At 39.0% G+C, this 26,540-nt stretch overlaps 2 protein-coding genes across 4 annotated transcripts in view; one reads left to right on the top strand and one right to left on the bottom strand.

The window, feature by feature from the left end:
* Positions 1-2,270, bottom strand: part of si:ch211-86h15.1 (uncharacterized) — a 29,672-nt gene extending 27,402 nt beyond the window's left edge. The window contains exon 1 of the mRNA XM_049471960.1: positions 1,954-2,270. Within this exon, the coding sequence (XP_049327917.1) occupies positions 1,954-2,134 (181 nt within the window). The 5' untranslated portion in view covers positions 2,135-2,270. The remainder of the gene's footprint in view (positions 1-1,953) is intronic.
* Positions 1-26,540, top strand: part of myog (myogenin) — a 61,191-nt gene that overhangs the window by 33,481 nt on the left and 1,170 nt on the right. Inside the window, exons 1-4 of one of the 3 annotated variants that reach the window (XM_049471961.1) lie at positions 2,334-2,436; positions 20,724-20,900; positions 25,484-26,171; positions 26,370-26,475. In XM_049471961.1, the coding sequence (XP_049327918.1) occupies positions 25,632-26,171; positions 26,370-26,475 (646 nt within the window). In that variant the 5' untranslated portion in view covers positions 2,334-2,436; positions 20,724-20,900; positions 25,484-25,631. Of the gene's footprint in view, positions 1-2,333; positions 2,437-20,723; positions 20,901-24,959; positions 26,172-26,369; positions 26,476-26,540 lie in introns of those variants that run through there. The other 2 variants (XM_022682702.2, XM_007247759.4) reach the window with 2 other exon arrangements.

Here is a 26,540-nt window from a genome sequence, read left to right on the forward strand (position 1 = left end):
GTGCATGTGAACGCCCCCATTGTTGTCTGAGGCACTGATAGTCAGACCCGTGTAAAAACTGGAAAACGTGCAACACTTATAAAGTGTATATATAAATCACATACATATAACATACAATAAAAACCATCAACACATAAAAATAACACCAAAGAATAAAAAGTATATCTCTACTTACTAAACCCAGACTACAAAAAAAAATGGAGAAACTATTTTTTTATTAATTTTTTTATAGGAGTGATGCATGTGTGTTGTGTAAAGGTGCTTAAAGGGGATTATTTTTATCTTCTTTATTTCTGGGATGACATCTTGGAGATATAGGATTTATTTAATTAATGCTTTATACGGCATCTGATCACAATATTGGCCAAATCCCATATATACCCTCTTAAACTTCACAGTTCACTTTTTTCACCTTAAAAACACAATCAACTGTGAATTGGAATGAAAATGATACATGGTTTTCAATTTTTATTTAAAAAATATCTGAAAAGTGTGACATGCAAAAGTATTCAGCCATCCTATATCAATACTAGTAGAGCCACCTTTAACTGCAATTATAGCTGTAGGTCTTTTGGGTTTTGTCTCTATCAGCTTGAGATTTTTGCCCATTCTTCTTTATAAAACAGCTTAAGCTCAGCCAGGTTGGATGGAGAGCATCTGTGAACAGCAATTTTTGTGTCTTGCCACAGAAGCCCAGTGGTATTTGATTGGGCCATTCTAACACATAAAAAATGCTTTGATCTAAACCATTACCCATCACACTGTACCCATAATCATTACACTGTAGCTTTGGCTGTATGTTTAGGGTCATTGTCCTGCTGGAAGGTGAATCTTCTTCCCAGTCTCAAGTCTTTTGCAGCCTTTTTCAACAGGTTTTCTTCCAGTATTGCCCTGTATTTAGCTCCATCCACCTCCACATCAACTCTGACCAGCTTTCCTGTCCCTGCTGAAGAAATACATCCCTAAAGCATGATGCTTCCACCACCATGTTTCACAGTGTTGGGATGGTGTTTTTTCAGGGTGATGAGCGTGTTACTAATATACTCATCAGTTATTATTATAGATCATCTGACCACAGCATCTTTCTTCCACGTTTGCTCTGTCCCCTACATGGCTTCTTCATGATACTGTCAGTTCTTTACCAAACCACAGAACAGGTGTATTTATACTGAGACTAATTTACACAGTTGGACTTTAAAGTCAATTGATTGCACTGGGTTTTACTGTATAGAGAGGTATCAGAGTAAAGGGGCCTAAATACTTTTGCACACCACACTTTTCAGGTTTTATTTGATTAAAATTTTGAAAAACATTTATTCCACTTCAAAATTATGTGCTACTTTGTGTTGGTATATCAGTTAAAATAATGCAACTGTTAATTGATCAATAAACTCCAAATTAAGGCAATGTATCAATCCTGAAACACTTTAAACTGACAGCTTAATAGCTTGAGTTATACATTGACATTTTGCTTATTTAGGTCCAGATAATGATCATTTAAAAGGTTGGCATTAAGTAACTAACTTACTTAAACAAATGGACTAGCTAAACTACATTAAAATACATTAGCTATTTAACTAATAATGTCACTGTTAATTTAGCAATAAACAGCTAATTAAAGCAATTAATTCATCAGAATACCTTTTAAATTGAGCTGTTACGCATTTAAGATTTAAATAGCTTGATTTTCAGTGTTAGATGTTGAGCTTTAGCTCATTTACGTCCGGAAATTATAAATCCGCACCGTGTTTTTGATCCGACTGCCAGGCCGCGGAGTGGATTTGTAATTTCCGGATCTCTACTCTGGATTTGCCTAGTTTGGCACCGTTTATCTTTTTGTGTAGCTAGCTAACAGCTCCATAGCTAAAGCTACTCAGCTAAAAACACACCCAGCAGCGGTTTAACGGCTGTTCCTCCGCCCGGAGGCAGGCAGGGCGTGCCGGGCACACTCACCCGTGTACAGGTCGATGCCAGCCTCCAGCAGCCGCCGCTTCAGCAGCTCGTTCTCCTGCCTGGAGCGAGAGATCTCCTGGTGGTACTCGGAGACGGTCACCTCCACTGCTTTAAAGATCTCCTGCGCCGCCAGCGTCAGCCGCTCCGTCACGAACACGCTTAACGACTGCATGCTGGCCATGGCCGTGTCGAGTGAGCCGTCGAAATGTGGAGGAAACTCGACATATATCGGAGAGGAGCGCTGAGAAAATCCGCTAATCCTACAACAATAACCGCTCCGAGCTCCAGAACCCGCTGATGCTGCTTCTTCTGCTGCAGGGGCGCTGTGAGGGATGAGTGCGGTACTGCTGAAACTGGTGCCATCTGCTGAACCGGAGAGAGGCAGGAGAATATCCTACCAAACATGCTTCAACTGGAAATGGGACGGATGGATGGATGTTGGTATGAACAAATTTGGACAAGCCAGCTTCAGTTTGGAACAAGGTACTGTGGAATGATGAATCTAAAATTTAGTTTAGCACAGTTTTCCTTAAAATATTGCAATGCACACAACATTATGGGTGACATACCAGAGTTCAAAATAGAACAAATTGTTGGTGCACGTCTTGCTTGCACATCTGTGACCAAGACTGCAAGTCTTTATGACGTATCAAGAGCCACGTTATCCAGGGTAATGTCAGCTAGCATACAGCCAAGAAGGACCAACCACATCCAACAGGATTAACTGTGGACGCAGGAGGAAGTTGTCTGAAAGGGATGTTCGGGTGCTAACCGGTGTTTCAGTTTCATTGTCCAACCCCTGCATGTATAGAATTCAGACATTGCACGCATATTTTTCTAAAAACAGTAAATGTAATGTGGAGTAACGTGTATAGGTTGTTAAAGTGACCTTCAGCTGGATTTAACTAATAGTAAACAGAAGTGTTTGGTTTATTCATGATTAACTATAATTCCACAAATGTTCTTAGTCACAATAGGGTGGGCTTTTATTAATATTAGCAAATGTGCCCCCCCCCCCATGTCAAACCCACTCCTACACCTTTGATGCAGAAGAAGTATAACATTCTGGAATGATCATCTCAGTCCCCAGACCTGAATATTATTGAAAATCTGTGGTGTGACTTAAAGCGGGCTGTTTGTGCTTGGAAAACATCAAACCTGACTGGACTGGAGATGTTTTGTAAAGAAGAATTGTCCAAAATACCTTCAACCAGAAGCCAGAAGCTATAGGAAGCATTTAGAGGCTAGTTATTGCTGCAAAAGAAGTATGTAATTTTTCTGTTGGGGTGCTCAAATTTATACAAATTATACTAATTAATTTATACCTGCCTAATTTTGTTTAAATAATTATTGCACACTTTCTGTAACTCCTATAAACTTAATTTCACTTCTTAAATATCACTGTGTTCATCTGCTATGTGATATATTTAACTTAAATTGCTGATCTAAACAAAGGAAAATCCTGAAAATTATCAAGGGTGCCCAAACGTTTTAATACCACTGTAGATAGCTAGATAGAAATAGACAGATGGCTGGACAGACAATCCTTCTGGTGTCTACTGAAATACTGGTGCATCAAACTTACTGTTCCTCAGTAGTTTTGCGACAGTGAAGTGCAGAAATACGATTTAAAAAAATATTGAATCAGTACAATCTGCCCTTTTGATTGCATCCAATCTTGAGTCACAGCCTGAGTTATGAGCCAATGAATTAGGGCACAACAACTTGACTGGTGGATCGTATATATGTCCATCATCACAGTCTCCATTGTAATTGGTGGATTTTCGATTCTAGGCATTGTGTGTAACTGGCCAATGGGACCTCAGGAACTCACTAAGGACATGCCCATACCTCTAACCTTTATTAGAGAGAGCCATGTGTAAACAGTTTGTGCACCATGTTTGGAAACAGCAGCAGAAACAGTATGATTGATTCATATGATGAAGAAAATACTGCACTAAAGTCATCCTCTTATAAATGGGCAAGTTTGTTTACTAACCTCTGTTTCTACGGAGTATCTCAGTAATGGTAGACTGGACTATGTGTAAATTTGATGTTTGGTGTGACCCTCATTATCTCTGCATCATCAAGTAGACCACATTTCTACTCAATACATGATTTTCAGACATTTATTTCATAATTATTTTCCTTTTTCTTTTTACATATTCTGGCACTGCATTGATTTTTATGAAGTTTTCACAAGATATATGAGGAATTTCTAAAATCAGACCAGATTTTTTAGGGATGGGAACAGATTATCTCTTCAAACGCTTACCAGTTAGCATAACAAGCTAATACAGTGGCGTATTGGTAGGTAGCTCAGCTCTGTGGAGTCAAACGCTCGTCTTGCTCTCTCCTAACTGGAAAGAAATGAAAACAGCACTTTGTCTGAGGACCTCCTGTTGCTGTTTTTTTCAAGTATGTTGTGAAAAAGACTTCAAGAGCAGTAACTATAGCCTTGGTTAAATATATTAATACTGTAGCTTGAATGATAACAATATTAATGCACACAGAACTGAATTTATTTGTTAACTGGATAAAAAGGAAATTGTGGCTGATTTTAATGCTGTAATACCTCTAATAGCTTCAATAATAACATATATTTTAAATTGATATTAAACTGGTTTCTAACTTGTGCAATAGAATTTTTTTTGGAAATATCTAATTTGAGGTTATATAGTTTTTATAGAACTACTTTAAATGGTATTTAGTTTTAAAAAGGAAGCCGTGTTAAAGTTGTTGTCATATCTCTATTGTTTACATTCATTAGCTGTTTTTTTTTTTGCTAATGCAGTCTTATTTTTTACATTTTTTTATATTATATGTATTCCTAACAGAAGAGTAAATCACAAACCTATTTACTGTAAGAGCCTAGATTTACAAAATAAATAATAATAACAATAATACAAACACTGTGATATATCATAAAACATTTTTTTTGTGGACATTTTGTTAAATATAAACATTCTAATAAGATCCAGACAACTTGACAGCTCCAACATTAAAGGAACATTAACTGTAACAGTCAGAAAACGTTCTGCTAACCAAAAAATGTTAGCTGGGTTTACATAAGTGCAGATAAAGACATAAATATTCTGTACTGGTAAATTTGCTCAGTATAAAACCTGCTCAGACGATAGTGCTGTTGATACAGTATATGTTTGGGGGTGCGGGGGTGCGTGGTACAGTGCCGGGCAGTTGGATGGTGAAGAATAAGTCATTGTTTGACAGGCCCAGCTGTCCTCGCTGCTCTTCCTCACGACAGCGCCTGCTCAACCACCTGCCCGCCGTTCACCAAGTATGGTAAGAAACCCTCTCCCCAGTCCACCTCGCATTACTGCCAAAACACATTACTGCACTGCTAATTGCCACTGTGCTCAGTACAGCCGGACGCCGGGACACTGGTACAGTCAGCAGAGCTTCTGAAGCTAATCAGAGACCACCAGGGGCCAGCAGATACCTCCACACAGTCAGGAGCTGGAGTTACTGCATGTGGAGCATCACTGCAGCAGACTGACTATACGTCCAAATACAAAAAGTCAAAAATCCCCAAAACTTTTTACACTATGTGAGCAAATTTTTTTTTGTGGCTGAATAACTGAAACAATCTAACACAGACAACAGAATAATAACAGAGGAGACATCCCTCGTTGACCAGTTGTAATGTTTCTGAGCCAGTCTCGGTTCAGACTTCCAGCTCTGACTCAGATAGTGAGCTTTGGGGCAGGCCATTTAAATGATCATTCCCCCTCCACCCCTATTGTGAGCAAGTGTCTAATACCAAACAATTCCTGAGATTTTTATACTCAGCAAATTAAGTTCTAATTCAGAAATTCTTACAACCAGGCTCAGATGTTTACAGTAAAGTAAAAAAAAATTATTTCTCAATCATTCTTTATTCCAGCACCCCACTTGACCTTATCCCTTAAATCCCTTAAATATACAAGTATATACTAGTATTTGAATTGATACCACTAAAAAATATAATTGATTTTTACATTTCTTCATATATATATCCACTATATCCACTATTAAAACTTGAGTCTTAAGAACTAAAAAAATGACAAAAGTGTGTGTGTAAAAAAATTCCACTCAACAAAAGTTACCCAAATGGACAATCAATAGCAACTCATAAAAAGGGTCTTATATTAAGTTCTTTATTCTTCCCAATAAAGTGACATGATGTTTAATGAAAAGATTTCCTAGACCTTGTTTCCAGACCAAACAAGGCAGGTGTGAAAACTCCCTTAATGTAGCTCCGCCTTCTTATGATGCAGCAGAATAAGGATTGAAAACTGGTTTTGTGGTTATGATAGCACATGTGGGGGCTGTTTTGTCATTGTAGTATGGGAATGGGCGGGGCTAAACATTATACTACATCTAGCCGGGTAGACCTGGCATTATAGACCTGTATTGTGTTCATACTGTCCATTCTTTATACAGTCAGTGGTTGGGACAGTATAAGCAGACTGAATATAGCAGAATTCATTATAAATAATGCAGAACATTCAAATATATGTAAATGGAGTTTTAGTCAAATCCGAAGAATCCTGAAGAATTCAAATAGCCTTTATCATGACCTTACAATAACACTGTGTTGCACGGGTATTACAGTACCAGTATCCTTCACGCGGGTCAAAGCATGGTCAGTTATTTAAAACCCGCTGGGCCAGGCGAGAGTGGAAAAACAGATTAGTAACCCAATGGTGACGTAGCAGACGCCACTGTCCTGGTATGAACATGCTGCAGACATGTCAGCACAGCTATGACATGACTGCCATTCTGTGCCATCTCTACGCTCCGGGAAAACACCCAGCGCATGCCACAGTCTAGAGCTGGTAGAACCTCATACAACCAGTGACAAAAGACAAGGTTTAATTCATCATCCATGTAAAAAAAAATAAGGCTTTAAATGTATTAATCAATTTTGCCAATTGTTATTTCTGTACGTAGTTATTTGGTAGATCAAAGTTTTTAGTCAGCTAGCTAAGGTTAAAGGAGAACTCCAGTGTAAAATTGACTTTGGGTGTGGTAAAACATGATAAAAAGTACACCTCTGCTCTCTTACAGTTTTCTAAGATCTAGTAATTTTGTGCTTTTTGCCCAGCACTCTGTACAAGGACTGTATTGGGGCATATTTTGCCCCGATAAATCACTTTTTACACCATTATCCAGGCTCAAAGTAGCTCCACACCTCTTTGGTAGAATTCAGAGAGCCCTGATATTTAAATTACTTTTTTTATCATGTTTTACCACACCCAAAGCCCATTTTACACTGGAGTTCTCCTTTAAGGCTGGTTCACACTTCTGCATAGCCTGTGCGAGTGCCCTACGGTGCTGTGTGCGTTTATACATTTGCGTTTTTAGTGTCCGCAAGACAGCTTTACATTATTGATTAATTTATTGTCTATGAGAAAAGTAAGTGCCACTAAATTAATAATTACATTACATTACATTACATTACATTTGGCAGACGCTTTTGTCCAAAGCGACTTACAATATTGAAGTGCAAATAATAGAAGAGGTTAAGTACAAAAATAATAGAAGTTAAAAATAAAGCATCTATAGATAGGGCCTTAAGGAGGTCAGAGGGAAATAATGGGATAGAGGAGTAGAGAAGAGGAAGAAGGAGATGAGGTTAGAGAAGGAGATGAGGTTAGGATAATAATAATCAATCAATCAATAACAAAGTGTGCCCTCCTATCAAATTCTCTCTCTAACTGTAGTTTAACATTGCTGTGGAACAAAAGTTGGCATATTTTTCTACACAGATTTGTTCTAATTCAGCCACATTTAATCACAAACTCCTCATTTAAGGTCTTGCAATGCATCTCAACGATGATCAAGTAAAGCCATTTTCAGAGCACTGTCATTTGCAAGTGATCAGATTTGATTTTTGTGTAATTAATACAGAACCTCAGAGGTGGACCTGTTTTGTGCTTCAGGTCATTGTCTTGTTGCATTACCCAATTGCACTTGAGCTATAGATCATCTTCCATTCACTTCCTTTGATTATGACAAGTTTTCCTGGCTTTGAGGCGACAAAGCAAAGCCCATTCCATAAACAACCACCTCTTTTAGAATTAGACTCAATGACTCATCAATCCACAGCACACTATTCCACACTATTTTTGGGGGGGGAATCAGAGATTAGTTTTTAAATTTCTTTGCCTTATAACTTTTTTTTACACAGAGTTCACATTTTGACTTTGCCTTAAATTTGACATTTTCCAGTTGTTTTCTCATCCTCGTTGATAAGTCTTTTTGTTGGTGAGTAAAAAGAACCAGGATCACTCATGGGTCCATGACTGGACACCCTGAACTCAGATCCATCAGTAGATCCATGAACAGTCTGCAGTCTGTAAACTGCTTTTATTATTTTTTCTCACTATTTTTTTTTCTTTTACAGTCTAGCTAAGTTTAGTGTAAGGAATTTACATTCAACATTACAGAGTCGTGCTGCCATCCTGCCCCTGCTTTCAATAGATGTTTTTCATTCCCAGCAGTGACATGGAATTTTAACGCAGGCATATTTCAAGTGTTTGGAAATCAATATAGTCATGAATTCACACATCTGGGACTAGCGCTCATATCCATAAGCATGCTGTATATTTTACAGTAGGGGCGAGGCCTGGGGGGAGGCGTGTGATTGTTTGATGGAAACTATGGTCGCGATGGTCCAGATTTTGTTTGTCATCCAAATCCAGATTCCGGTTGGGACACTAAAAAAAGCTGAGCCCCCTCCCAGGCTTTACTGGACGGACAAAAATACGCCGGGCGAGCCACTCTCCCTGCCGCTTCGGAGTTTAAATCAGGCTCCGGATCCACTGACCTTCTCCCGTGTCAGACTAACAAATTTAGTGCTCCGGTTTCTGGAGCGACCAAATAGGCCGACAACATTCAGACGTGGGTGAGAATGTTCACACGGCTGGATAACCGATATGGTTACTGACTGAAGAAGACAGGAACCGGGGTGAATGTAAACAGCTCGGGCCTACTGACCTCCAAGAATGCTGAAACAGTAAACTGACGACCGGTATCATTTTAAAACATTTCAGAAGTGCCTGGAGGTTCTGAATGGTCCTTGGCTTGGATGTATGACTCTAGGAAACGCTTCAATTGATATACAGTACTGTACGTGAAACCATTAGTATAGGCCTGTCACAGTAACTATTTTTATTGGTTATTATTAGATTGTCCCAGCAATGAACTTTATACTAAAATAAAGTTTTTAACTGTTTTCTTTTTCTTTTGCTGTCCGCACAATCAAACATCATTCTAGATACAATCTGGATATGGCAAACTCAGATTTGTGCTGGTAGCCTGAACATGGCCAAAGCCACTCCAAAACTTCAGAGGTGGACTTGCTTTGTGATTCAAGTCATCGTCTTGCTGCATTACCCAATTGCACTTGAGTTATAGCTCATCTTCCATCTTCGGTTATGTTAAGTTGCCCTGGCTCTAAGGCAGCATAGCAAAAAGCCCATTTCATAATACTACCACCACCATGTTTAGGTGTTACTACTCCAGATGTTATTATTATTAACCCATGTCTTTCCAAATTACACTGAATGACTCATCAATCCACAGAACACAAAGAAATGTTTTTAAGAAAGAAAGTCAACATACTGGCCTCTCCTTGCCAAGATAAATGTAATGAACGATATCACAGACAGATAAAATGACTGTTATGTCCATACATAAACAAGTCAAAAAAGTAATTATTTTAATTAATTTATCACTATGCTCTAATGTTTCCATGTTCCTGACCTCCTGGTTTTAAATGGATGAATCAGATAAAGTGATATAAAGTGGCATAAATCTCCTGTATCTCCAAACAGGATAGCAAAGCCAGGATCTGATCATTTTGCTACACAACTTATAGATTGCCATTATTTTGTGGTCAAAACATTGATTCAGAAAAAGGTTCATAGGTTCTTGAATCTATAAATTCAGGTACTTCAACACTTAAGTTCTTCACCATCAGGAGCTGCATTACTCCCAAATTTAACATTTGACAGTTTCATAGGCCTTAAAGTAGAACCCTATGGGAGTCCACAAGATATGCTAAACCAAGTGTTTAACAAAATGGTTGGTTGCTGTAAAGTGTTTCTAGGAAGTGGCACTAATGTGCCGTTTCAAGGCATTTGGAGGCCCTAAGCAAAAAAGTAAAAAATATGACTAGAAGTGAATGTTTCAGTCTGGTTAAATTATGCACAAAATGATTATAGGTTATTCCTGTTACCATTTGTTAGATAAGTTATCATGGTAGAATAGCTACATTGCAAAGCTATGCCACTTGCTACAGGACATATAGGCCTAATTGATCCAATATACATTATCACTTACTGCTGACTTGTTTTTTTACTTTCCTCTTCTTCCTTTCTATCATTTCTATTCTGGTTTCCTGATGGATAACTGTACTTTATGAAGTTTCATATTTTACTGGCTGCAGGAATCACAAACCTGACTGGCTGTCTACTGTCAGCAACTAACGGGAGGAGCCCTCCTCCAACAGGGGATTCCGATAACAGTGTTTAACCAACAGTGTTTCCTACATTGACCATGACCATTTGAATACCATGTTTAATTCGTTATTACAAGTAATGTCAAAAAGTGGAACTTACTTATGATATTTTGTGATACCATATGTTGTATCATGTTATTTTATTAATACTATAAGTACTGTTATAAGCAGAAATGTACCATAAACTTTTAACTAGTTTACTGTATACTTTTACCATCCACCTCTTTTCCTCTAGACTCTTCTTCTGTCTGTATAGGTGGTCTGGTGGTATACACACGCTGAATTGTAAACAGAGAAAATGCTGAGGCCCTTTTTTTCCCCGGGAGAGCTAATGGGCTGTTATGGGGGTCTGTCAGCTGTCCTCTAATGCCGGACCCCACAGTGTCAAGAGTCCCTTTAACGAGCTTTCCACATGGACGCCGGCCATTACGGCCCACTCATATAGTGACGGGTGGTTGACAGAAAGTGCAGCCTCTGTGTAGGAGCTGTGAGAGAGGCCATGATTCAGGCCTAATGTGACGGAGCTATAGCTTCATTACTTGCAGTTCAAACTACTGGGACTTAGTCTCTTAGCTTCAGTGATCTGAGAATACATGTGGTCAACTTGTGTGGTGAAGTTTTTACATGATTACTGCACATGTGCAGGAAATAGCCCATGTTCTGATTGGCTGCCCTGTGTTGTGTTTCATTAGAAGGGTATTCCTGGCTGATACAGGCTGAGCTTATAAATCCAGTGTGAATTGTTGGGTATTGATTGTCAGATAGCAACAGTGATATAAACTGAACCTGAGCCTGAGCCACATCTGGCAATAACTGTGGACTGCTGTATGTAGGCTACTAGTAAATGCTGAATTAGCAACTAAATTAGCAATAAGCAAGCATGTCTTTGTTGCTAATTGTGAGAGAGACATGTAACAGATTTAGTATTTGTGGCATCATTAGTGAAGTAAAGGCTGTGATTAGACAGTTTAGTGTACTCTCCAATAAAGTCAAGTCAAGTAGTTTTTATTGTCAGCACTGCATATGTAGAGGACATACAGTTAATTAAAATTACGTTACTCTACTTCTCAAAAATTACAGCAAGTACAGAAAAAAAGATTATAAATATAAAAGAATGGGAGACACTATATGTACAATACAACAAGGCCACAAACAGACATACGTGAGACAGAAGACAATAGTGCAATTATGGTATAATAGCTTAAGGCTGGTAAAGTGTGTGTGTAAAGTTCTTAAAATTCACAGTTTTATGGTGAATTAAAGTGTATATGACAGTGCAAGTATTGCAGTAGTGCAGGTATCAATGGACAAGTATAGTGTCCACCCATGGAATAGAAACCTAAAGCCACACCGGTCTTCTGCTAATAAAATTGTATGCTCATGTTTATAAGGTGAAATAAAAGAAAGTTATGAAAATACGTTGAAGTCATCATGATATCTTTCCTAATTGATAGGGTTTAACATTATGTCGGCCCAACTTTTGCTGCTTTAAGATATCCAACTCTTCTAGCAATGCTTTCCTTAAGATTTTAAAAGTGTCTATGGGAAGTTTTGACCATCAGTGTGGTGGAAGAGAAGGCCTGGCTCGCATTCTCCACAGGCTCTAATTCATCCAAAAGTTGTTCTATCAGGTTGAGGTCTCTCAGGACTCTGTGCAGGCCAGTCAAGTTCTTCCACACCAAACTCACTCTGGTCTTTATGGACCTTGCTTTTTGCACTGGTGTGCAGTCATGTTAAAACAGGAAGGGTCTATCCTTAAACTGTTACTGCAAAGTTGGGAGTATGAAATTGTCCGAAATCTTTTGGTATGCCTAAACATGAAGAGTTCCTTAAATGTGAACAGTGGTGTTGTAAAACCTGATAAAAAGAACTTACCTTTAATGAATAGCACACCTCCTTTCTCCCACAGTGTTCCAAGATGCAGAATTTTTTACAGTTTGTCCAAACACCCTTCAGACTGGGTGACACAGGGCATAATTTGCCCTGATAAATCGCCTTTTCCACCGTTACCTCCTGGCGCTGGCTGCTACGCTATGCAGAGTCTATGTATATATATGTCTATGTTATTTTTATTTCAGTAATGGCGCCTCTCTGAGCTGAAGCTTGCATTATAGGATGTAAACATTGTTTTTATTAAGCTTCTTGTGCACTTTTTAACGTATTAATGCCTTGTTTTAAATGTCAGGGACAGATTCTAGCAAGGAGGTGTTGAGCTACTTTGAGCCTGGATAACGGTGGAAAAAGCAATTTATCGGTTTAGCGATTTCTTTACCCATCACCCAGTCTGAAGGGTGTTTGGACAAACTGTTAAAATTTCTGAATCTTGGAACGCAGTGGGAGAACGGAGGTGTGCTCTTCATCAAAGCTAAGTACTTTTTATCATGTTTTACTAAAACAAAAGTCAATTTTACACTGGAGTTCTCCTTTAAGCTGAAACTAAAGGGCTAAGCCAAACTCCTAAAAAAAAACGTAATCCCTCCGCTATCAAACTTTATTACACTTGACACAAAACAGTCTGAAAAGTACTCTTCTCCCGGCAACTGGCAAACCCAAACGTATCGATGTGATGAGTCACTACAGAGAACACATCTCTCCATTGATGTAGTCCAAGTCCAAGAGAATAATAAATAAATAAATTGGTGAATCTGTTTTCATTTGTTATTTCAAACTATATTCATGCTATTTAAGTATTTTGGTTACTAAGAAACACTATAAAAATCCTGTAAAGTTTTATTCAGCGTCCTCAGGTACTAGAAAATTGACCCATTGGCTGGGTTGTTACTATGATAGCCACTAATCCAGCAGTTGGCCTACACAAATATTATTTCAGCTCTGTGGATATAATGCTCCCCAAAATTTAGATTCAACCCAGTAAATTCTATCCACTGGGTAGATTTAATTGATATATGTCCCAGACTCACCCCGGATAAAGCTCAATATATAGGATATTACAGGACTAGAGCTTCCAGCAACCACTGACAGTTCCTTCATGACTTGCTCTCTGTTTCAACCTTTTCCTTTCATAAGCTTCGCCAACCTCATCCTCAAATGGCACATTTAGCTCTGTAAAACAAACAGTTAATCTGTTCATAAATAATCTATAGTTTGCTCTATAATGAACACTGAAACTGTCTGAGGTCATCATCAAATCTTAACAATCATGAGGTCATCAAGGCAAAATTAAACCATGTTGTATATGTACTTTAAATATCATTGTCCTGTTGGCAAACCAGGGTTTTTTTTTGAATGGTTCTCCACCCCAGGGGTACAAATAAAACATTTCAAATACATCCAAAACAGCTGCCCATCCTCAGTACATGACATATGTACATCTGAGCGATTCATTCGAACTGCCAGTCTACACACACCCTATACCATTACACACATTCATCCCACAATATCAGCATGATTAAGCATTTTTTCAGCCCTAAAGCATGTCCGATTTGTTTGCGGTCTCTTGGACGGCAGCATTTTGCTAACAGTAAGTAGCATGCCAGTGCGGGGTGAGGCGGGCAGGGCACTCTGGGAGCTGGGATCATTCTTGTGACTTAACATGACACCACTTGCACTAAGACTCGGACAGCTGCACATGTGCATGCCTTCCATTCTGTTTGTTGTAGGGGATTATTAGCTGATAAAAGGACCCAGTGACTGCGGTATCACTGGGTCCAGTGCAGTCGACTGGTTATTCCAGACTTAAAAGCCTTCTCAGAAGACCTTAAGAATATTAGCAGTACCCGCGGGCCTCTGGTCACACAGAAGAACGAGTGAACCAAAGTATTCTTATTATGTCAATAAAGGAAATTGGCATTTATAGACAGCAGTGTAGTAAACAGTAGTACACATAGCAGTGAAGGAATTAGATCTGCTAATAGAATGGAATGGGAGTAGGAGTATTGTCGTAAGCTTGGCCTTGCTGTTTTTCCCATAGTGGAATACTAGACGCCATCCCATTACTGTATTTAGCTCAAGGGAATTTTTGAGATGGTGCCTTGGAGGTGCTAGAGGTCAAGTCAACAAATATGCGGGCTTTACCAACAGCCCATAAAGGCAGTGTGTAGCGAAACAGTAGTATCCTTTATCAATGTTTTGTCAAAGGCAAGTCCAACCAAAATATGTCTTACATTTTATGCCCCAAGCAACCATTTGTTAGCATTAGCCTAGGCTGGCATTGGTAGTGATTGCATCACCCTGTTACCAGTTTGCCACTTGACTAATCAGTGTTTTTACTTCACTTGTACTAATATTATGGCTGATCAGTGTATGCTGTGTAACTGCTGATTTTAACGTCTAATATTAAAATATTAATGTAATATTAATTACCTTAAAAAACAAAGCAATTTTTCACATGGCTCAAGTATTTTATACTTAGTTATCTAAAACTGTCCTACTCATTCTCAACTCAAAAAACTGTGAAGCATGGTGGTGGCAGTATTATGTTGTGGATTTGTTTTTTGTGATTGGTAAATATACCTTAAATACTAATTCTCTGCATGTAGACTAAGTCTAGATTTTATATACTGTACATTATGATCTCAATATTGTTTCACTATTAAAAGTCTATTTTAGATTTAATATTAAGAAGTAGGCTTAATTTGGGTCTGGGAAACCAGCTCTAAGTCTAATAACAGAAAAAAAATAAAACCGTTCTACTGAAATGTTTTTCCTGAAAACTGTCATATTCATTGTCCCATCAGAAGAAAAAGTAATTATGACAAAGTGATGCATCAAAACACAAAGTAAATATGATAAAATGACATATGAAAAGACAAAGTAATTAATTAATTTTTTTATTGAATTTTATTCAAAAAGATCAGTTAATTAGTTTATTATGCTAAGTGCTCTGAGAACACCTAGCAATAAAATGAGCTTAGCTATGTGAGAGTGTCTCTTAAAAATGGAAAACTGTCGTACTTATTATCTACCTAAAAGACAATGTAATTTTATTTAAATGTTTTTTTAAGAAAAAAGTTAGCTTAGCTATAGCTAATGAGCTCACTAAGAATACCCTAGCCAAGTGTTTCTGAAAACCGAACTCTCCTACTTATTGTGCACTCTTAAGACAAATTAATTATGTTTTTTATTGAGAAAAAAAAGCTAGCATTCAAGTTAGCTTAGCTAGTTAATTAGCCCACTATTGATAGCCTAGCCAAGTGTTTCTCCTGGAAACTGAAAACTGCTGTACTCATCACCTTCTCAAAAGTAAGTAATTAAATTTTTATTCAAAAAGATTAGATATATTCTGCTAACCACTCTCAGAAGGACACCTAGCATTAAAATGAGCTTAACTAGCTTATTATTCCACTAATGATAGCCTAGAAAAGTGTTTCTCTTGAAAACAGAAAATTGTCATGCTTATTTATTAAAAATGCTTAGGTACTGTATATTATGCTAAGTCAAAGTATGTCAAAGTAATTTCTCAAAATTAAAAGTAAGACAAAGTTAGCTTAGCTAAGCCTAGCTAAGTGTTTCTGGAAATTGAAAACTGTCCTACTCATTGCCCACACTTAAAAGATAATTTAAGTTAGCTTAGCTAGCAAATTAGCCCTCTAATGATAGTCTAGCCAAGTGTTTCTCCTGGAAACTAAATACTGTCCTACTCATTGTGCACACAAAAGACAAAGTAATTATATTTTTATTCAAAATAATTGGGTATATTATGTCAGAAAAAACACCTAGCATTATTATTAGCTTAGCTAGCTAATTAGCTCACCTATTATATCCTAGCCAACAAAATGATGTCAAAGTAATTTGTCAAAAAACAAAGGAAAACAAAGTTAGCGTAGCTAGCTAATTAGCTCACTGAGAAAACCCTAGCCAAGTGTTTCTGGAAACTGAAAACTTCCAGACTCATTGTTCCCTCCTGCCCTATTTTAGTGAGTGGCCACTTAAGTGTTCCACATTTCCAGTCCGTGAGGGAAAGTCAGCCACTTCATACCTATTAAAAATAGTACTGAAACTGAGAACGGGTCTAAAGTAGAGTGGATCAGGCAGGAAATGAACCAGTGATCCAATCAGTGAAGCCAGAGCCAGGGCTAAATCTGTGAGCGTAATTGCAAGAGTCATTAGCAACTCAGCGTCGACAGACCAGAATGCAAAGTTGTAGATTAATATTATACCCACTGCTTACTCACAGGTTGCATCACCCACCTACAGTTAAATATGACTAGGCTCACATAAGCAGTTCTGTATGTATTATGTACTGCATTATAAAAGATCTTAAATCATAATGCTGAACTGTAAGAATGGATGGATCTGGAATTGTATTTTTTTTATACACTGCAGTACAAACAGTCTGGCCAGCTGGCAGTAAGAGTAGGTGGCCAGCTTAGCTCTTGCACTGTTAAAAAAAAAAAACGTAAAACTTACGTTAAAATACTGGCAGCTGTGGTTGCCAGAATTTCACTGTAAAATAAACGGTTGCCAAGAATTATACTGTAATATCTTCTACATGGAAACCGTTTATTTTACGGTAAAATTATGGCAACCACAGCTGCCAGTATTTCACCGTAAAATAAACAGTTGCAAATGTATAAGATACTACAGTTTAATTCTTGTCAACAGTAAATTTCATATTCATAAACCATTTTGTTTACAGTATATTCTTGTGAAAAAAGTAGATTACATTGTAAAAAGCCTACCCTGTAAAAAAAATCTTGTCAAATTTACGGTGAAAAACTGGCAGCTGTGGTTGCCAGAATTTTACCGTAAATTAAAACGGCTGCCATGTAGAAGATATTACAGTATAATTCTTGACAACCGTTTATTTTAATTTTACGGTGAAATTCTGGCAACCACAGCTGCCAGTATTTCACAGTAAATTTTACTCTTTTTTTTTACAGTGTATATTTCGCATGTTAAAACAATTAAAAATAACATTTTTGACAGTTTTTTAATTTATGGTCCTTCAATGTTTATTCTACACCGATAAGCTTCTTCTTGCTTTACAGTTTATTTCTGTTGCCATTTCACAGTTTTTCACTGTAATTTTTATGGACATTTTTTACAGGCCAATATGTGGTCATGTTTTGTTTGGCTTTTCTTAATAACCTAGATACTGTATATAACCAGCATGATCAAGCTTGACCATACTGGTTGATCAACATAGTCACAAGATGTCCAAAATGTTTTTTACAACTAGTTTACCAGTATAGAATATGATTTTCTCTGGATGAGCAGGTCTTGTAAATACACATAAACTTGTCTAAATACACCTGTGCCTCCCTGAATTCATTTGACCTACTGTGAAGCATGGTGGTGGCAGTTATTGTGTTTATTGGTAAATGTACCTTATAGACCAGTTTCTTGGATGTAGGTTAAGCTAAGATTGGTTTTGAGTTGTACATTGAAGTGTCAATATTGTTTTATTATTGAAACTGCATTTTAGATTCGATTTAGTGTAGATTTTTTTTTATGTTTATTCCCTGCAGAACAAATAGTCTGGCTAGCTCAAAAAAAACTATGGCCGTTTAAAACCAGTTTAGACCATCTAAAACCAGTTACCACCTAAAGCAGGGTACCTATAAACTTGTCTAGATCCAGCTGTCCCTCGATAAAATTCATCTTACCGACTGTTAAGCATGGTGGTGGAAGTATTATGTTTTGGGGATGCTTTACGTTTGGCATAAAACTATTGTGGTTATTGGTAAATAGACTTTAAAGACTAGTTCTCTGGATGTAGACTAAGCATAGATTTTAAATACGATAGAATATTGCTGATATTGTTTCACTATGGAAACTTAGACTTAATTTGGGTCTGGGAAACCAGCCCTAAGTCTAATAACAGAAAAATAAGCTCAGGGGTTAAAGAGTTTTTAATATAATACATGTCATCAACAAAGAAATAGTTGAATAGAAAATATTTGCACCCAGAAGGAACTAAAATAAAGGTTACCAGACTGATATGGGCAACTCTTGGTCATATTTACTAAGCGACACTTACTGTAGTAGCTCAAAAGTAGTGTGTAAGCCTTGACATGGGGTTGACGAGGTTCCTAATGGCGTCCTGTGATAAACCATACCATGCAGCTCAAATATTCTCATGTGGTTCCCGCGGATTTTGCGTAGGTTTGGAAGTTTGTTGTTAGTGCATTCAATAACATTCCAAGCCTTTTCATTTTCCCATGGCATAGTATAAGGATGAGAGCTCATTCAGAAAAGGTAGGGCCATCGGTTGCAGGACCTTATTAACGCAACGTTGGGCTGTCATCTTGCCTGTAACAAAGAATGAAAGTAATCTTTCATCATACGAAATTGCACTTCGCACCGTGACACACCATTTCAGCACTTATTTGGTTTGACCTGCTGCTTAGCCAGTGCAAATAAGCCCAGAAAGCAGCCCCTCGGAGCGAGGAACCTGCAGCAGGCCATTTCCAAACCTTGGAGTGGCCGAGCATCTGTCGCAGTCACTACGGGCACGGGGCACTCTCGAGCTTGGGCAATAACGCAGGCCTTAATCTTTTTTCTAGAGAAGAGAGTGAACATTCGTGGCTAATGCGGCCACGTTCTGGGCATTTCTTCACCAGAGGCCAATCCCCTCCTCCCCCCGGCAGCTGTCCCGCAATGTGCTGCTGCCCATCACTGAGGAAGAGTACAGCACTGTTCACAGTAGCAGCAATGCACAGCACGTCGCTTCACACCACCACCCAATCAAACGCACCCTCATCATCTGTCCCACCTTAACCTAACTCTCTTCTTCTACAGCCATGGCTTTGTAATGTATGCAGAATGTGGGTTTGCATTGTTTTGTTGAATAATGCATGAACATCCCTGGAAAACGCACCTCATACTATAATAGACCCTAACCCTTTTGGACTTGTTGCTGATAACAGTCTGGATGGTCCTTTTCACATTTAATCTGGACCTCACAAATAATTTATTTCTTACTGTAAAAAATATGGGAATGTGGAATACTGATTTATCTCACCCCAATACACTGTGTTTCCTTTTTGTGATAGTCTTTCCCAGATTTAGGGCCCTATTTGAACGTGTTGCTTAATTTAGGGTGTGTTAGTGTGTCTTTGCTATTGTAAAGACGGGAAAAGTATGCTTGCATGACTTGAATCGCTCAATCGCATGCAGCGTGTCTGCGCTGCCAAGATAGTGATGAACATCTGAAGGCTGACTGTTTTGAACCCCAACAAAACAGTCAGCCTTCAGATGTTCATCACTGTCTTGGCAGCGCAGACACACTGCATGCGTGAATCTGGTGAATCTGTGTTTTCCACTGCCAATATAGCAATATGGAAATTTACTTGAACACACCTTATTTCCAGACCACCAGCGTAGATATATTCACAATCACCTTTGCAATTTAAATGATGCATGCGCAAGATAGCGATGAGCATTGCTACGCGCCTTGCGCAGGGTGTAAGATTGGGTCCTTCACTCTAAAATTTTGTGTTTTAGTCAGAAGAACTAATATTATCAGGTTGGGTGAACTTACTTACCAGAGAACTTCAACCTCAAAATTAAAAAAATATTGTTGAGACAATGAAAAAATGGGTTTTCAACCAACTTTTTGTAATTTACACATGTGCCAAGGCTCTTTCATCAGTGTTGGTTCATACAGCTTTCCCATAGGCTCCTGGCACCATATATTTGCATGTTGGGTGTGGCTTCTCCCTTACTTAGCATCTTTGTGTTGTCTGTTGCCCAAAGCTACCTGATCCTGGGCATGCATTAGTACTGTACATGTTGGGTATATTGCCTGCTCTCAGTGTTGTAGGCTGTAAGAACAAGTTACCTTTATTCTGTGTTCTTAGTGGTCACAGTGTGTTGGCTTGGAGCTACAGTGTCCACTGTTTGCTGCTGCAGTATTAAACTGTCAATTTTGGCAGTTCTTTAAAACTATGCTATATATGTAGCAAGTTCAGATATGGATTGTTGCCGCCTGAGGGGTTAGAGATTACAGGTGTTCAGTTTGGGCTTGTGTCCTTGCCCGTTATGGACTGAAATTCCTCCTGATTCTTTGACTGGTTCAATGATATTATGCACTGAAGAGGTAGAAATAGGCAGATCCATTTCAATCTTTCTTTGATGAACATTATAAACGTGTTATAAACTGGAGATCCTCTGCCCATCTTAACTCCTCAAATACTCTTTTGTGTAAGGTGTGTATAGACAGATACAATAGGTAAACATTTAATTAAATATAAACATATATTGCAGTACCAGTCAAAAGTTTGGACATGACTTCTCATTCAATGTTTTTCTTTCTTTATTTATTTAATTAATCTTTTAGTAAACAGTGTTTGTCCTCCACAATCCTCTGACCTAACCCTCACCCAACTGAGATGGTGATTTGAGGTGAATTTGGATGAGCTGGAGCTTCACATCATGAAGGAAAAGCAGCAACTATTCAGCACTGTTCAGCACCTCCAGGAACTCCTCCATCAAAACGCTGAGGAAACTATTCCAGGTGACTCTACCTCACGAAAACACTGAAATGTTCCTGAATAGCTTTAATGTAGTCTTCAATATTAAATTTACAATGTAAAAAAATCAAACAAAGAGAAAGATACAGTATGTGCTCTCTATATATTCAAATTAGTAACATTTAATGAAATTAGTGTGCCACAATTAAATCATATTAAAAATAAAGGTATATTAAATAAACGAACATACAAATAGGATACAATACAGGGGTGCAGAAATACTGTAAATGATTTAATAAAGAAAGATTCGACATATAGTGCATGCAAAGTGTCATCCCTAAAATGAGCTCACTTCTTGTGTGACACTGCAGTCCAAACACTAACAACACCAAACACATGGTAGTGTAAACATCACACAGAAAAGCGCAGAGTAAGACTGTGTTATAACATGGAGCAGCAGATGGACGACCTCTCCTAAACGCTGAGGAAGTACTTTCCTCTTTGAGCGGTGTTCTCGTAGAGTGAGTGTGTGTGTGTGTGTGTGTGTGCGCACACTGGGGTGCGTGCGGCTGTCACCCTGCAATCTAGGCCTGGGCCTGTGCTGACAGTGGGGTTAAAAGCAGGCCTAGTGAGTGAGTGTGGCGTGGTGCCGCGTCCAGCTCTCGGCCACAGAGGCCCCATTGTGCTCCTGCTGCCATCAGTGACCATCCATCACATTTTAACCTGACAGCCAACTGCACTGCCTCCTAATCCTGCCAGGCCTGCAGAGCTAGGGTTACTGCAGGCTGAGGGCCACCGGTGCCTCCACTCAGACCTGTGGAGAAAGGTAGCTAAGGTCTGGCATTGTTTGATGTGTTGGTTAAGTGGTTGATTGGCTGGCTGTGTGGTGAGTTAGTTAGTTGGTTGGTAGGTTGGTTGGGTAGTTGGTGGGTGGGTTAGTGAGTTGGTTGAGTAGTTGGTTAGTTGGTTGGTTGGCTGGCTGTGTGGTGAGTTGGTTGGGTAGTTGGCTGGGTGGTGAGTTGGTTGGGTGGTTGGTTAGTAGGTTGGTTGGTTAGCTGGCTGAGTGGTGAGTTATGGGTTGGATAGGTGGCTAGGTGGTGGGTTGGTTGGTTGGCTGGCTGACTGTGTGGTAAGTTAGTTGGATGGTTGGCTGGGTGTTAGGTTGGTTGGTTAGATGGTTGGTGGGTTGGTTAGCTGCCTGATGGGTTGGTTGGTTGGTAGGCTGTATGGTGAATTAGTTGGATGCTGCTTGGCTGAGTGGTGGATTGCTGGGTGGTTGGTAGTCTGTGTGGTGGGTTGACTGGTTGGTTGAGTGATGAGTTGGTGGGACCAGGGACAGAGATAAAAACTCTGGGATTAGGGCAAGTAAACATATACCAAGTTGATATAGAGAGAAGACAACTGCTCATTTATTTTTTCTTCTGAAATCATTCATTGTTTCTTCTAAAATCACCAGTGGTTGGCTGGGTTTTATATGTTTGGTTGGTTGGTGGGTTGATTGGTTGGGTAGATGGTGGGTTGTTGGATTGTGTAGTTGACACTTTGGTTGACGGTTTGGTTTGGTTGGTTGGTTGAGTAGTTGGCGAGTAAGTTGGTGAGTAGGTTGGGATGGTTGGCTGGGAGGTAGGTTAGTAGGTTGGTTGGTTGGCTGACTGTGTGTTGAGTAAGTTGGATGGTTGGCTGGGTGGTGGGTTGGTTGGTTGGTTGACTAGGTGGTGGGTTGGTTGATTGGATGTGTGATGAGTTGGTGGGTTGATTAATGGGTTAATTGGTGGAACCAGTGACAGAGATAAAAGCTCTAACATTAGGGCAAGTAAACATACTCGAAAGGAGAGTACAAGACAAGAAGAGCAGATGTTCCATATGTTTTGGGACCTCATCCTGCTTTTGTTGGAGTGGTTTGGTTGGTGGGATGGTTGGTTGGTTGGTGGGTTACTTGGGAGTGTAGGTTGATGGGTTGGTTGGTTGATTGAGTAAACAGTGTGTAAACAAAGTAAACAGAATGCTGCAAAAGCCAATAAGAATCTGTAAAATCCCATAGCAAAAGCTAATAAGCAGTCCATAATAAACTCCATAAGAATCAATAAAAGCTCATAGCAAAAGCTAATAAAAGTAGCTTTTTTTGGCGCATACTTTATTTGATATATCTCAAAAGTGGCAGCACATAGTGAGATGTATATTCATTCATTTATTTATTCATCCATTTTCTTAATTTTCTCAACTGGCATTGCTAACAATGCTTACCTGGTACACTGACAACAATGGTGAACTGGGACATAGTTTTACCATATAACAATGGTAAATTATTGTTAGAACATTAGTTAAACTGGTTAAAGTCTATAGCTAGCTATGTTTTGATATAATGTTTAATTATTGGCACTTTTAACTTGAATAATATCAACTTGGGGTGTGACAACACTTACCTTTCAGCTCCAACATCCAACTTCTAAGGTAAACAAAACAGAAAAGGCCTGACACAGTGTATTACCTAACCCACAGTCTAGCTAATAAGAGTAGCTGGGAAGTTTAGCGCAGCATGCTAATGTACACGGCTTTACTTCCCTAAATTTATCTCTTGAGTATTAAACTCGACACGAATACCTCAGATGTTTTAAGTAACTGGCTGCCACTACACCTGATTATGTGTAAAACTCTAAATGAATCTCAGATGAGCGATGAAGCTTCCACACGCAGTTAGCGGACAGCGTTTCCTGACAGCGTGAAGATGGAGGGGGTACGAGCTGTGCCAGGGCTGGATGGTGAAAAACCCCCTTCGCCATGTATTGTGTGAGGCTCGAATAGCTGCTGCTGCGGCATCAGGAGCCAGAAATAAGCCTGAGCTTCATTACAGGTTCCAATCGGAAGCTCATCCGAATTAGCATGTGAGCTACGAGGTCAGACATGTCCAACTGGGATTTCCAGCATCCGGAGAGGCTAACTCCCTCGCCGGGGTCACGGACAGTGAAGGTCCAGTCCAGTGCGCTGTACCAGGACCAGCACCAGACATTAAAAAAAAAAAAAAAAAAAAAAAAAAACGTAATAATAATAATAATAAAAATACTATAATACGGTGTTACCTCAGAGGGACACAATGCTGGTTTCAGTCCCATGACTTTTGGCATGGTAGTGTAATATTGATATATATTTATTTCTTCATGTATCTGATGTCATAAAACTACATTTAAAAAAGGTAAAATTACATAAGAATTGACAAATATAACATTTAGCACAACTGCTTTAATAAATAAAGCCATCATAAATAAATGTTTATATACTGTAGGTTTGTTTATAAAGTTTATATACTTTATACATACCCTTTTACATACACCTGCGTATCATAGGAATTTTTGTGTATATATATATATATATATATATATATATATATATATATATATATATATATATATATATATATATATATATAATGTGTGTGTGTGTGTGTGTACATATATTATTATAAATACTAAATTACAATATAAAAAACACATTTTTGACACCTTCCCAAAAGGGAACAATCAATTTAAGAGGTAAAGGGTGGTGTCAAATCCATTTTATTTATATTTAATTACTCATTAATTAATAAGAATAAAAGTAATCGATAATGTTGCTTCTGTATGTTTCGGGAAAGTAACAGACTTTCAAACCTTCATCATGGGAATGATTATTTAGATGATTATTAATAGGTACATTATATCTTAACCCAGACATGTAACATACTATGAGCAGCTTATGACGCATTATAATTGCAATTCGTAATGTAGGGCTATAATTATAACCTCATGACATATAATTATAATGTGTTACTTTTGTTTTATTAATATGTATGCCCATGTTTAGAAGGCCTTATAAATGCATTATAGAATCTTGTAGATTTGACATTCATAGAAAGTGTTACTAAAAAGATTATTTAGGGATTGTGTACTTTTAAAAAAGTGTTCTTGGGACATACATTTATTAATATAAATGTGTGTGTGTGTGTCAATATATAAGTGTATATAATTATATAATGATAATATAGCCTGGAATATATTGTATATATTTTTGGATAAGGTAAAGGATAAAGGGTGATGTCCCTTAATTATTTTTAAGGCACTGATTCTAAAGAATGCAAAGAAGTGTTATTGGGATGTTAATTTATATGCATATATATGTATATGCATATAGTGTATATTTATAGTGTACAGTACATAATGAAATGATGTTTATTCTGCCTGGACAATATTACAGTATTATATAAAATGCATATACTTTTGATAAAATTTAACCCTTTAAAGGGTGAAGGGTGGTGTTTTTTGATTGAGGCACTTGAATTAGCGATTCTTGATCGCTCGTTTAAATCTCTCGTGATCCGTTTGATTTCCCTTTGCTACGGGATCATGTTGCCGGACTTTCAGCAGTGGCCTGACGCCGTTCCTTAAACAAAACCCCAAAACTCCGTATCTCCTGGGGATTTGGGTGAGGGGGGGCGTGACTGGACAGAGATGTAAAGTTTAGATGTGCGGCAACAGCTAAAGGCCGGGTCGGGTTTCTCCAGGCCCTCTGCTATATTTAACCTAGTGATCTAACACGAGGCAGAGGGTTTAAATGCCACCCCTGCAGTTGGTGTTGGAGCAGTTGTCGCCCACAGATCTTCCTCGGCACGAGCTTGGGGATACACCACCAGGCAGCGAGGCAGGCAGGAGCCAGAAGGAGATCGCAGGCAGAAGAGAGAGGACAGAGCCGGTGGGAGCCAGAGGAGTCTACGTCAAACTACGTCTGCGTCCTCGAGCCTTGAGATGGAGCTTTTCGAGACCAACCCGTACTTCTTCCCCGACCAGAGGTTTTACGAAGGCGGTGACAACTTCTTTCCAGGCTCCAGGCTGAACGGAGGATTTGACCAAGCAGGATACCAAGACAGGAGCTCCATGGTGGGGCTTTGCGGGGACAGCAGACTTCTTTCCAGTGGCGTAGGGCTGGAGGACAAGCCGTCACCGTCGTCCTCGCTGAGCCTTTCGCTCTCGCCAACCGAAGAGCAGCAGCACTGCCCGGGGCAGTGCCTACCGTGGGCCTGCAAGGTGTGCAAGCGCAAGTCGGTAACCATGGACCGGAGGCGGGCGGCTACCCTACGCGAGAAGCGGAGGCTCAAAAAGGTGAACGAGGCTTTTGAGGCCCTGAAGCGTAGTACGCTGATGAACCCCAACCAGAGGCTCCCCAAGGTGGAGATCCTGAGGAGTGCCATCCAGTATATTGAGAAGCTGCAGGCACTGGTCAGTTCCCTTAACCAGCAGGAGCATGAGCAAGCTGGACTGCACTACAGGGGCACCATCCCTCAGAGGGTGAGTTGAGTTGAGTTTAGTTGAGTTTAGTTTAGTTGTCTTGGCAATTGTCTTTTTTTTGTTAGTTAGAATGAACAAAATTATATGAACCTCTAAATCCTCAAGATTCCTCAAAACTAGCCAACTGTCAAGCTGTTTTGGTTGCGAGTGGGAGTGGCACAGCTGTGATTGACAAGTGCATGTGTTTGTGCCCTAAAGGTGTCATCCTCCAGTGAGCAGGGCTCTGGCAGCACCTGCTGTAGCAGTCCCGAGTGGAGCAGTGCGTCGGAACACTGTGCCACGGCCTACAACTCCACTCATGATGGTAAGTACAAGCAATCAAAAAAAAAATGAAATGGCTTGGACCTCTAAACCGCAAAGTTCTAAAAA

Source organism: Astyanax mexicanus, chromosome 24 (assembly GCF_023375975.1).
Source record: "Astyanax mexicanus isolate ESR-SI-001 chromosome 24, AstMex3_surface, whole genome shotgun sequence".
In the NCBI taxonomy this organism is placed as follows: domain Eukaryota; kingdom Metazoa; phylum Chordata; class Actinopteri; order Characiformes; family Acestrorhamphidae; genus Astyanax; species Astyanax mexicanus.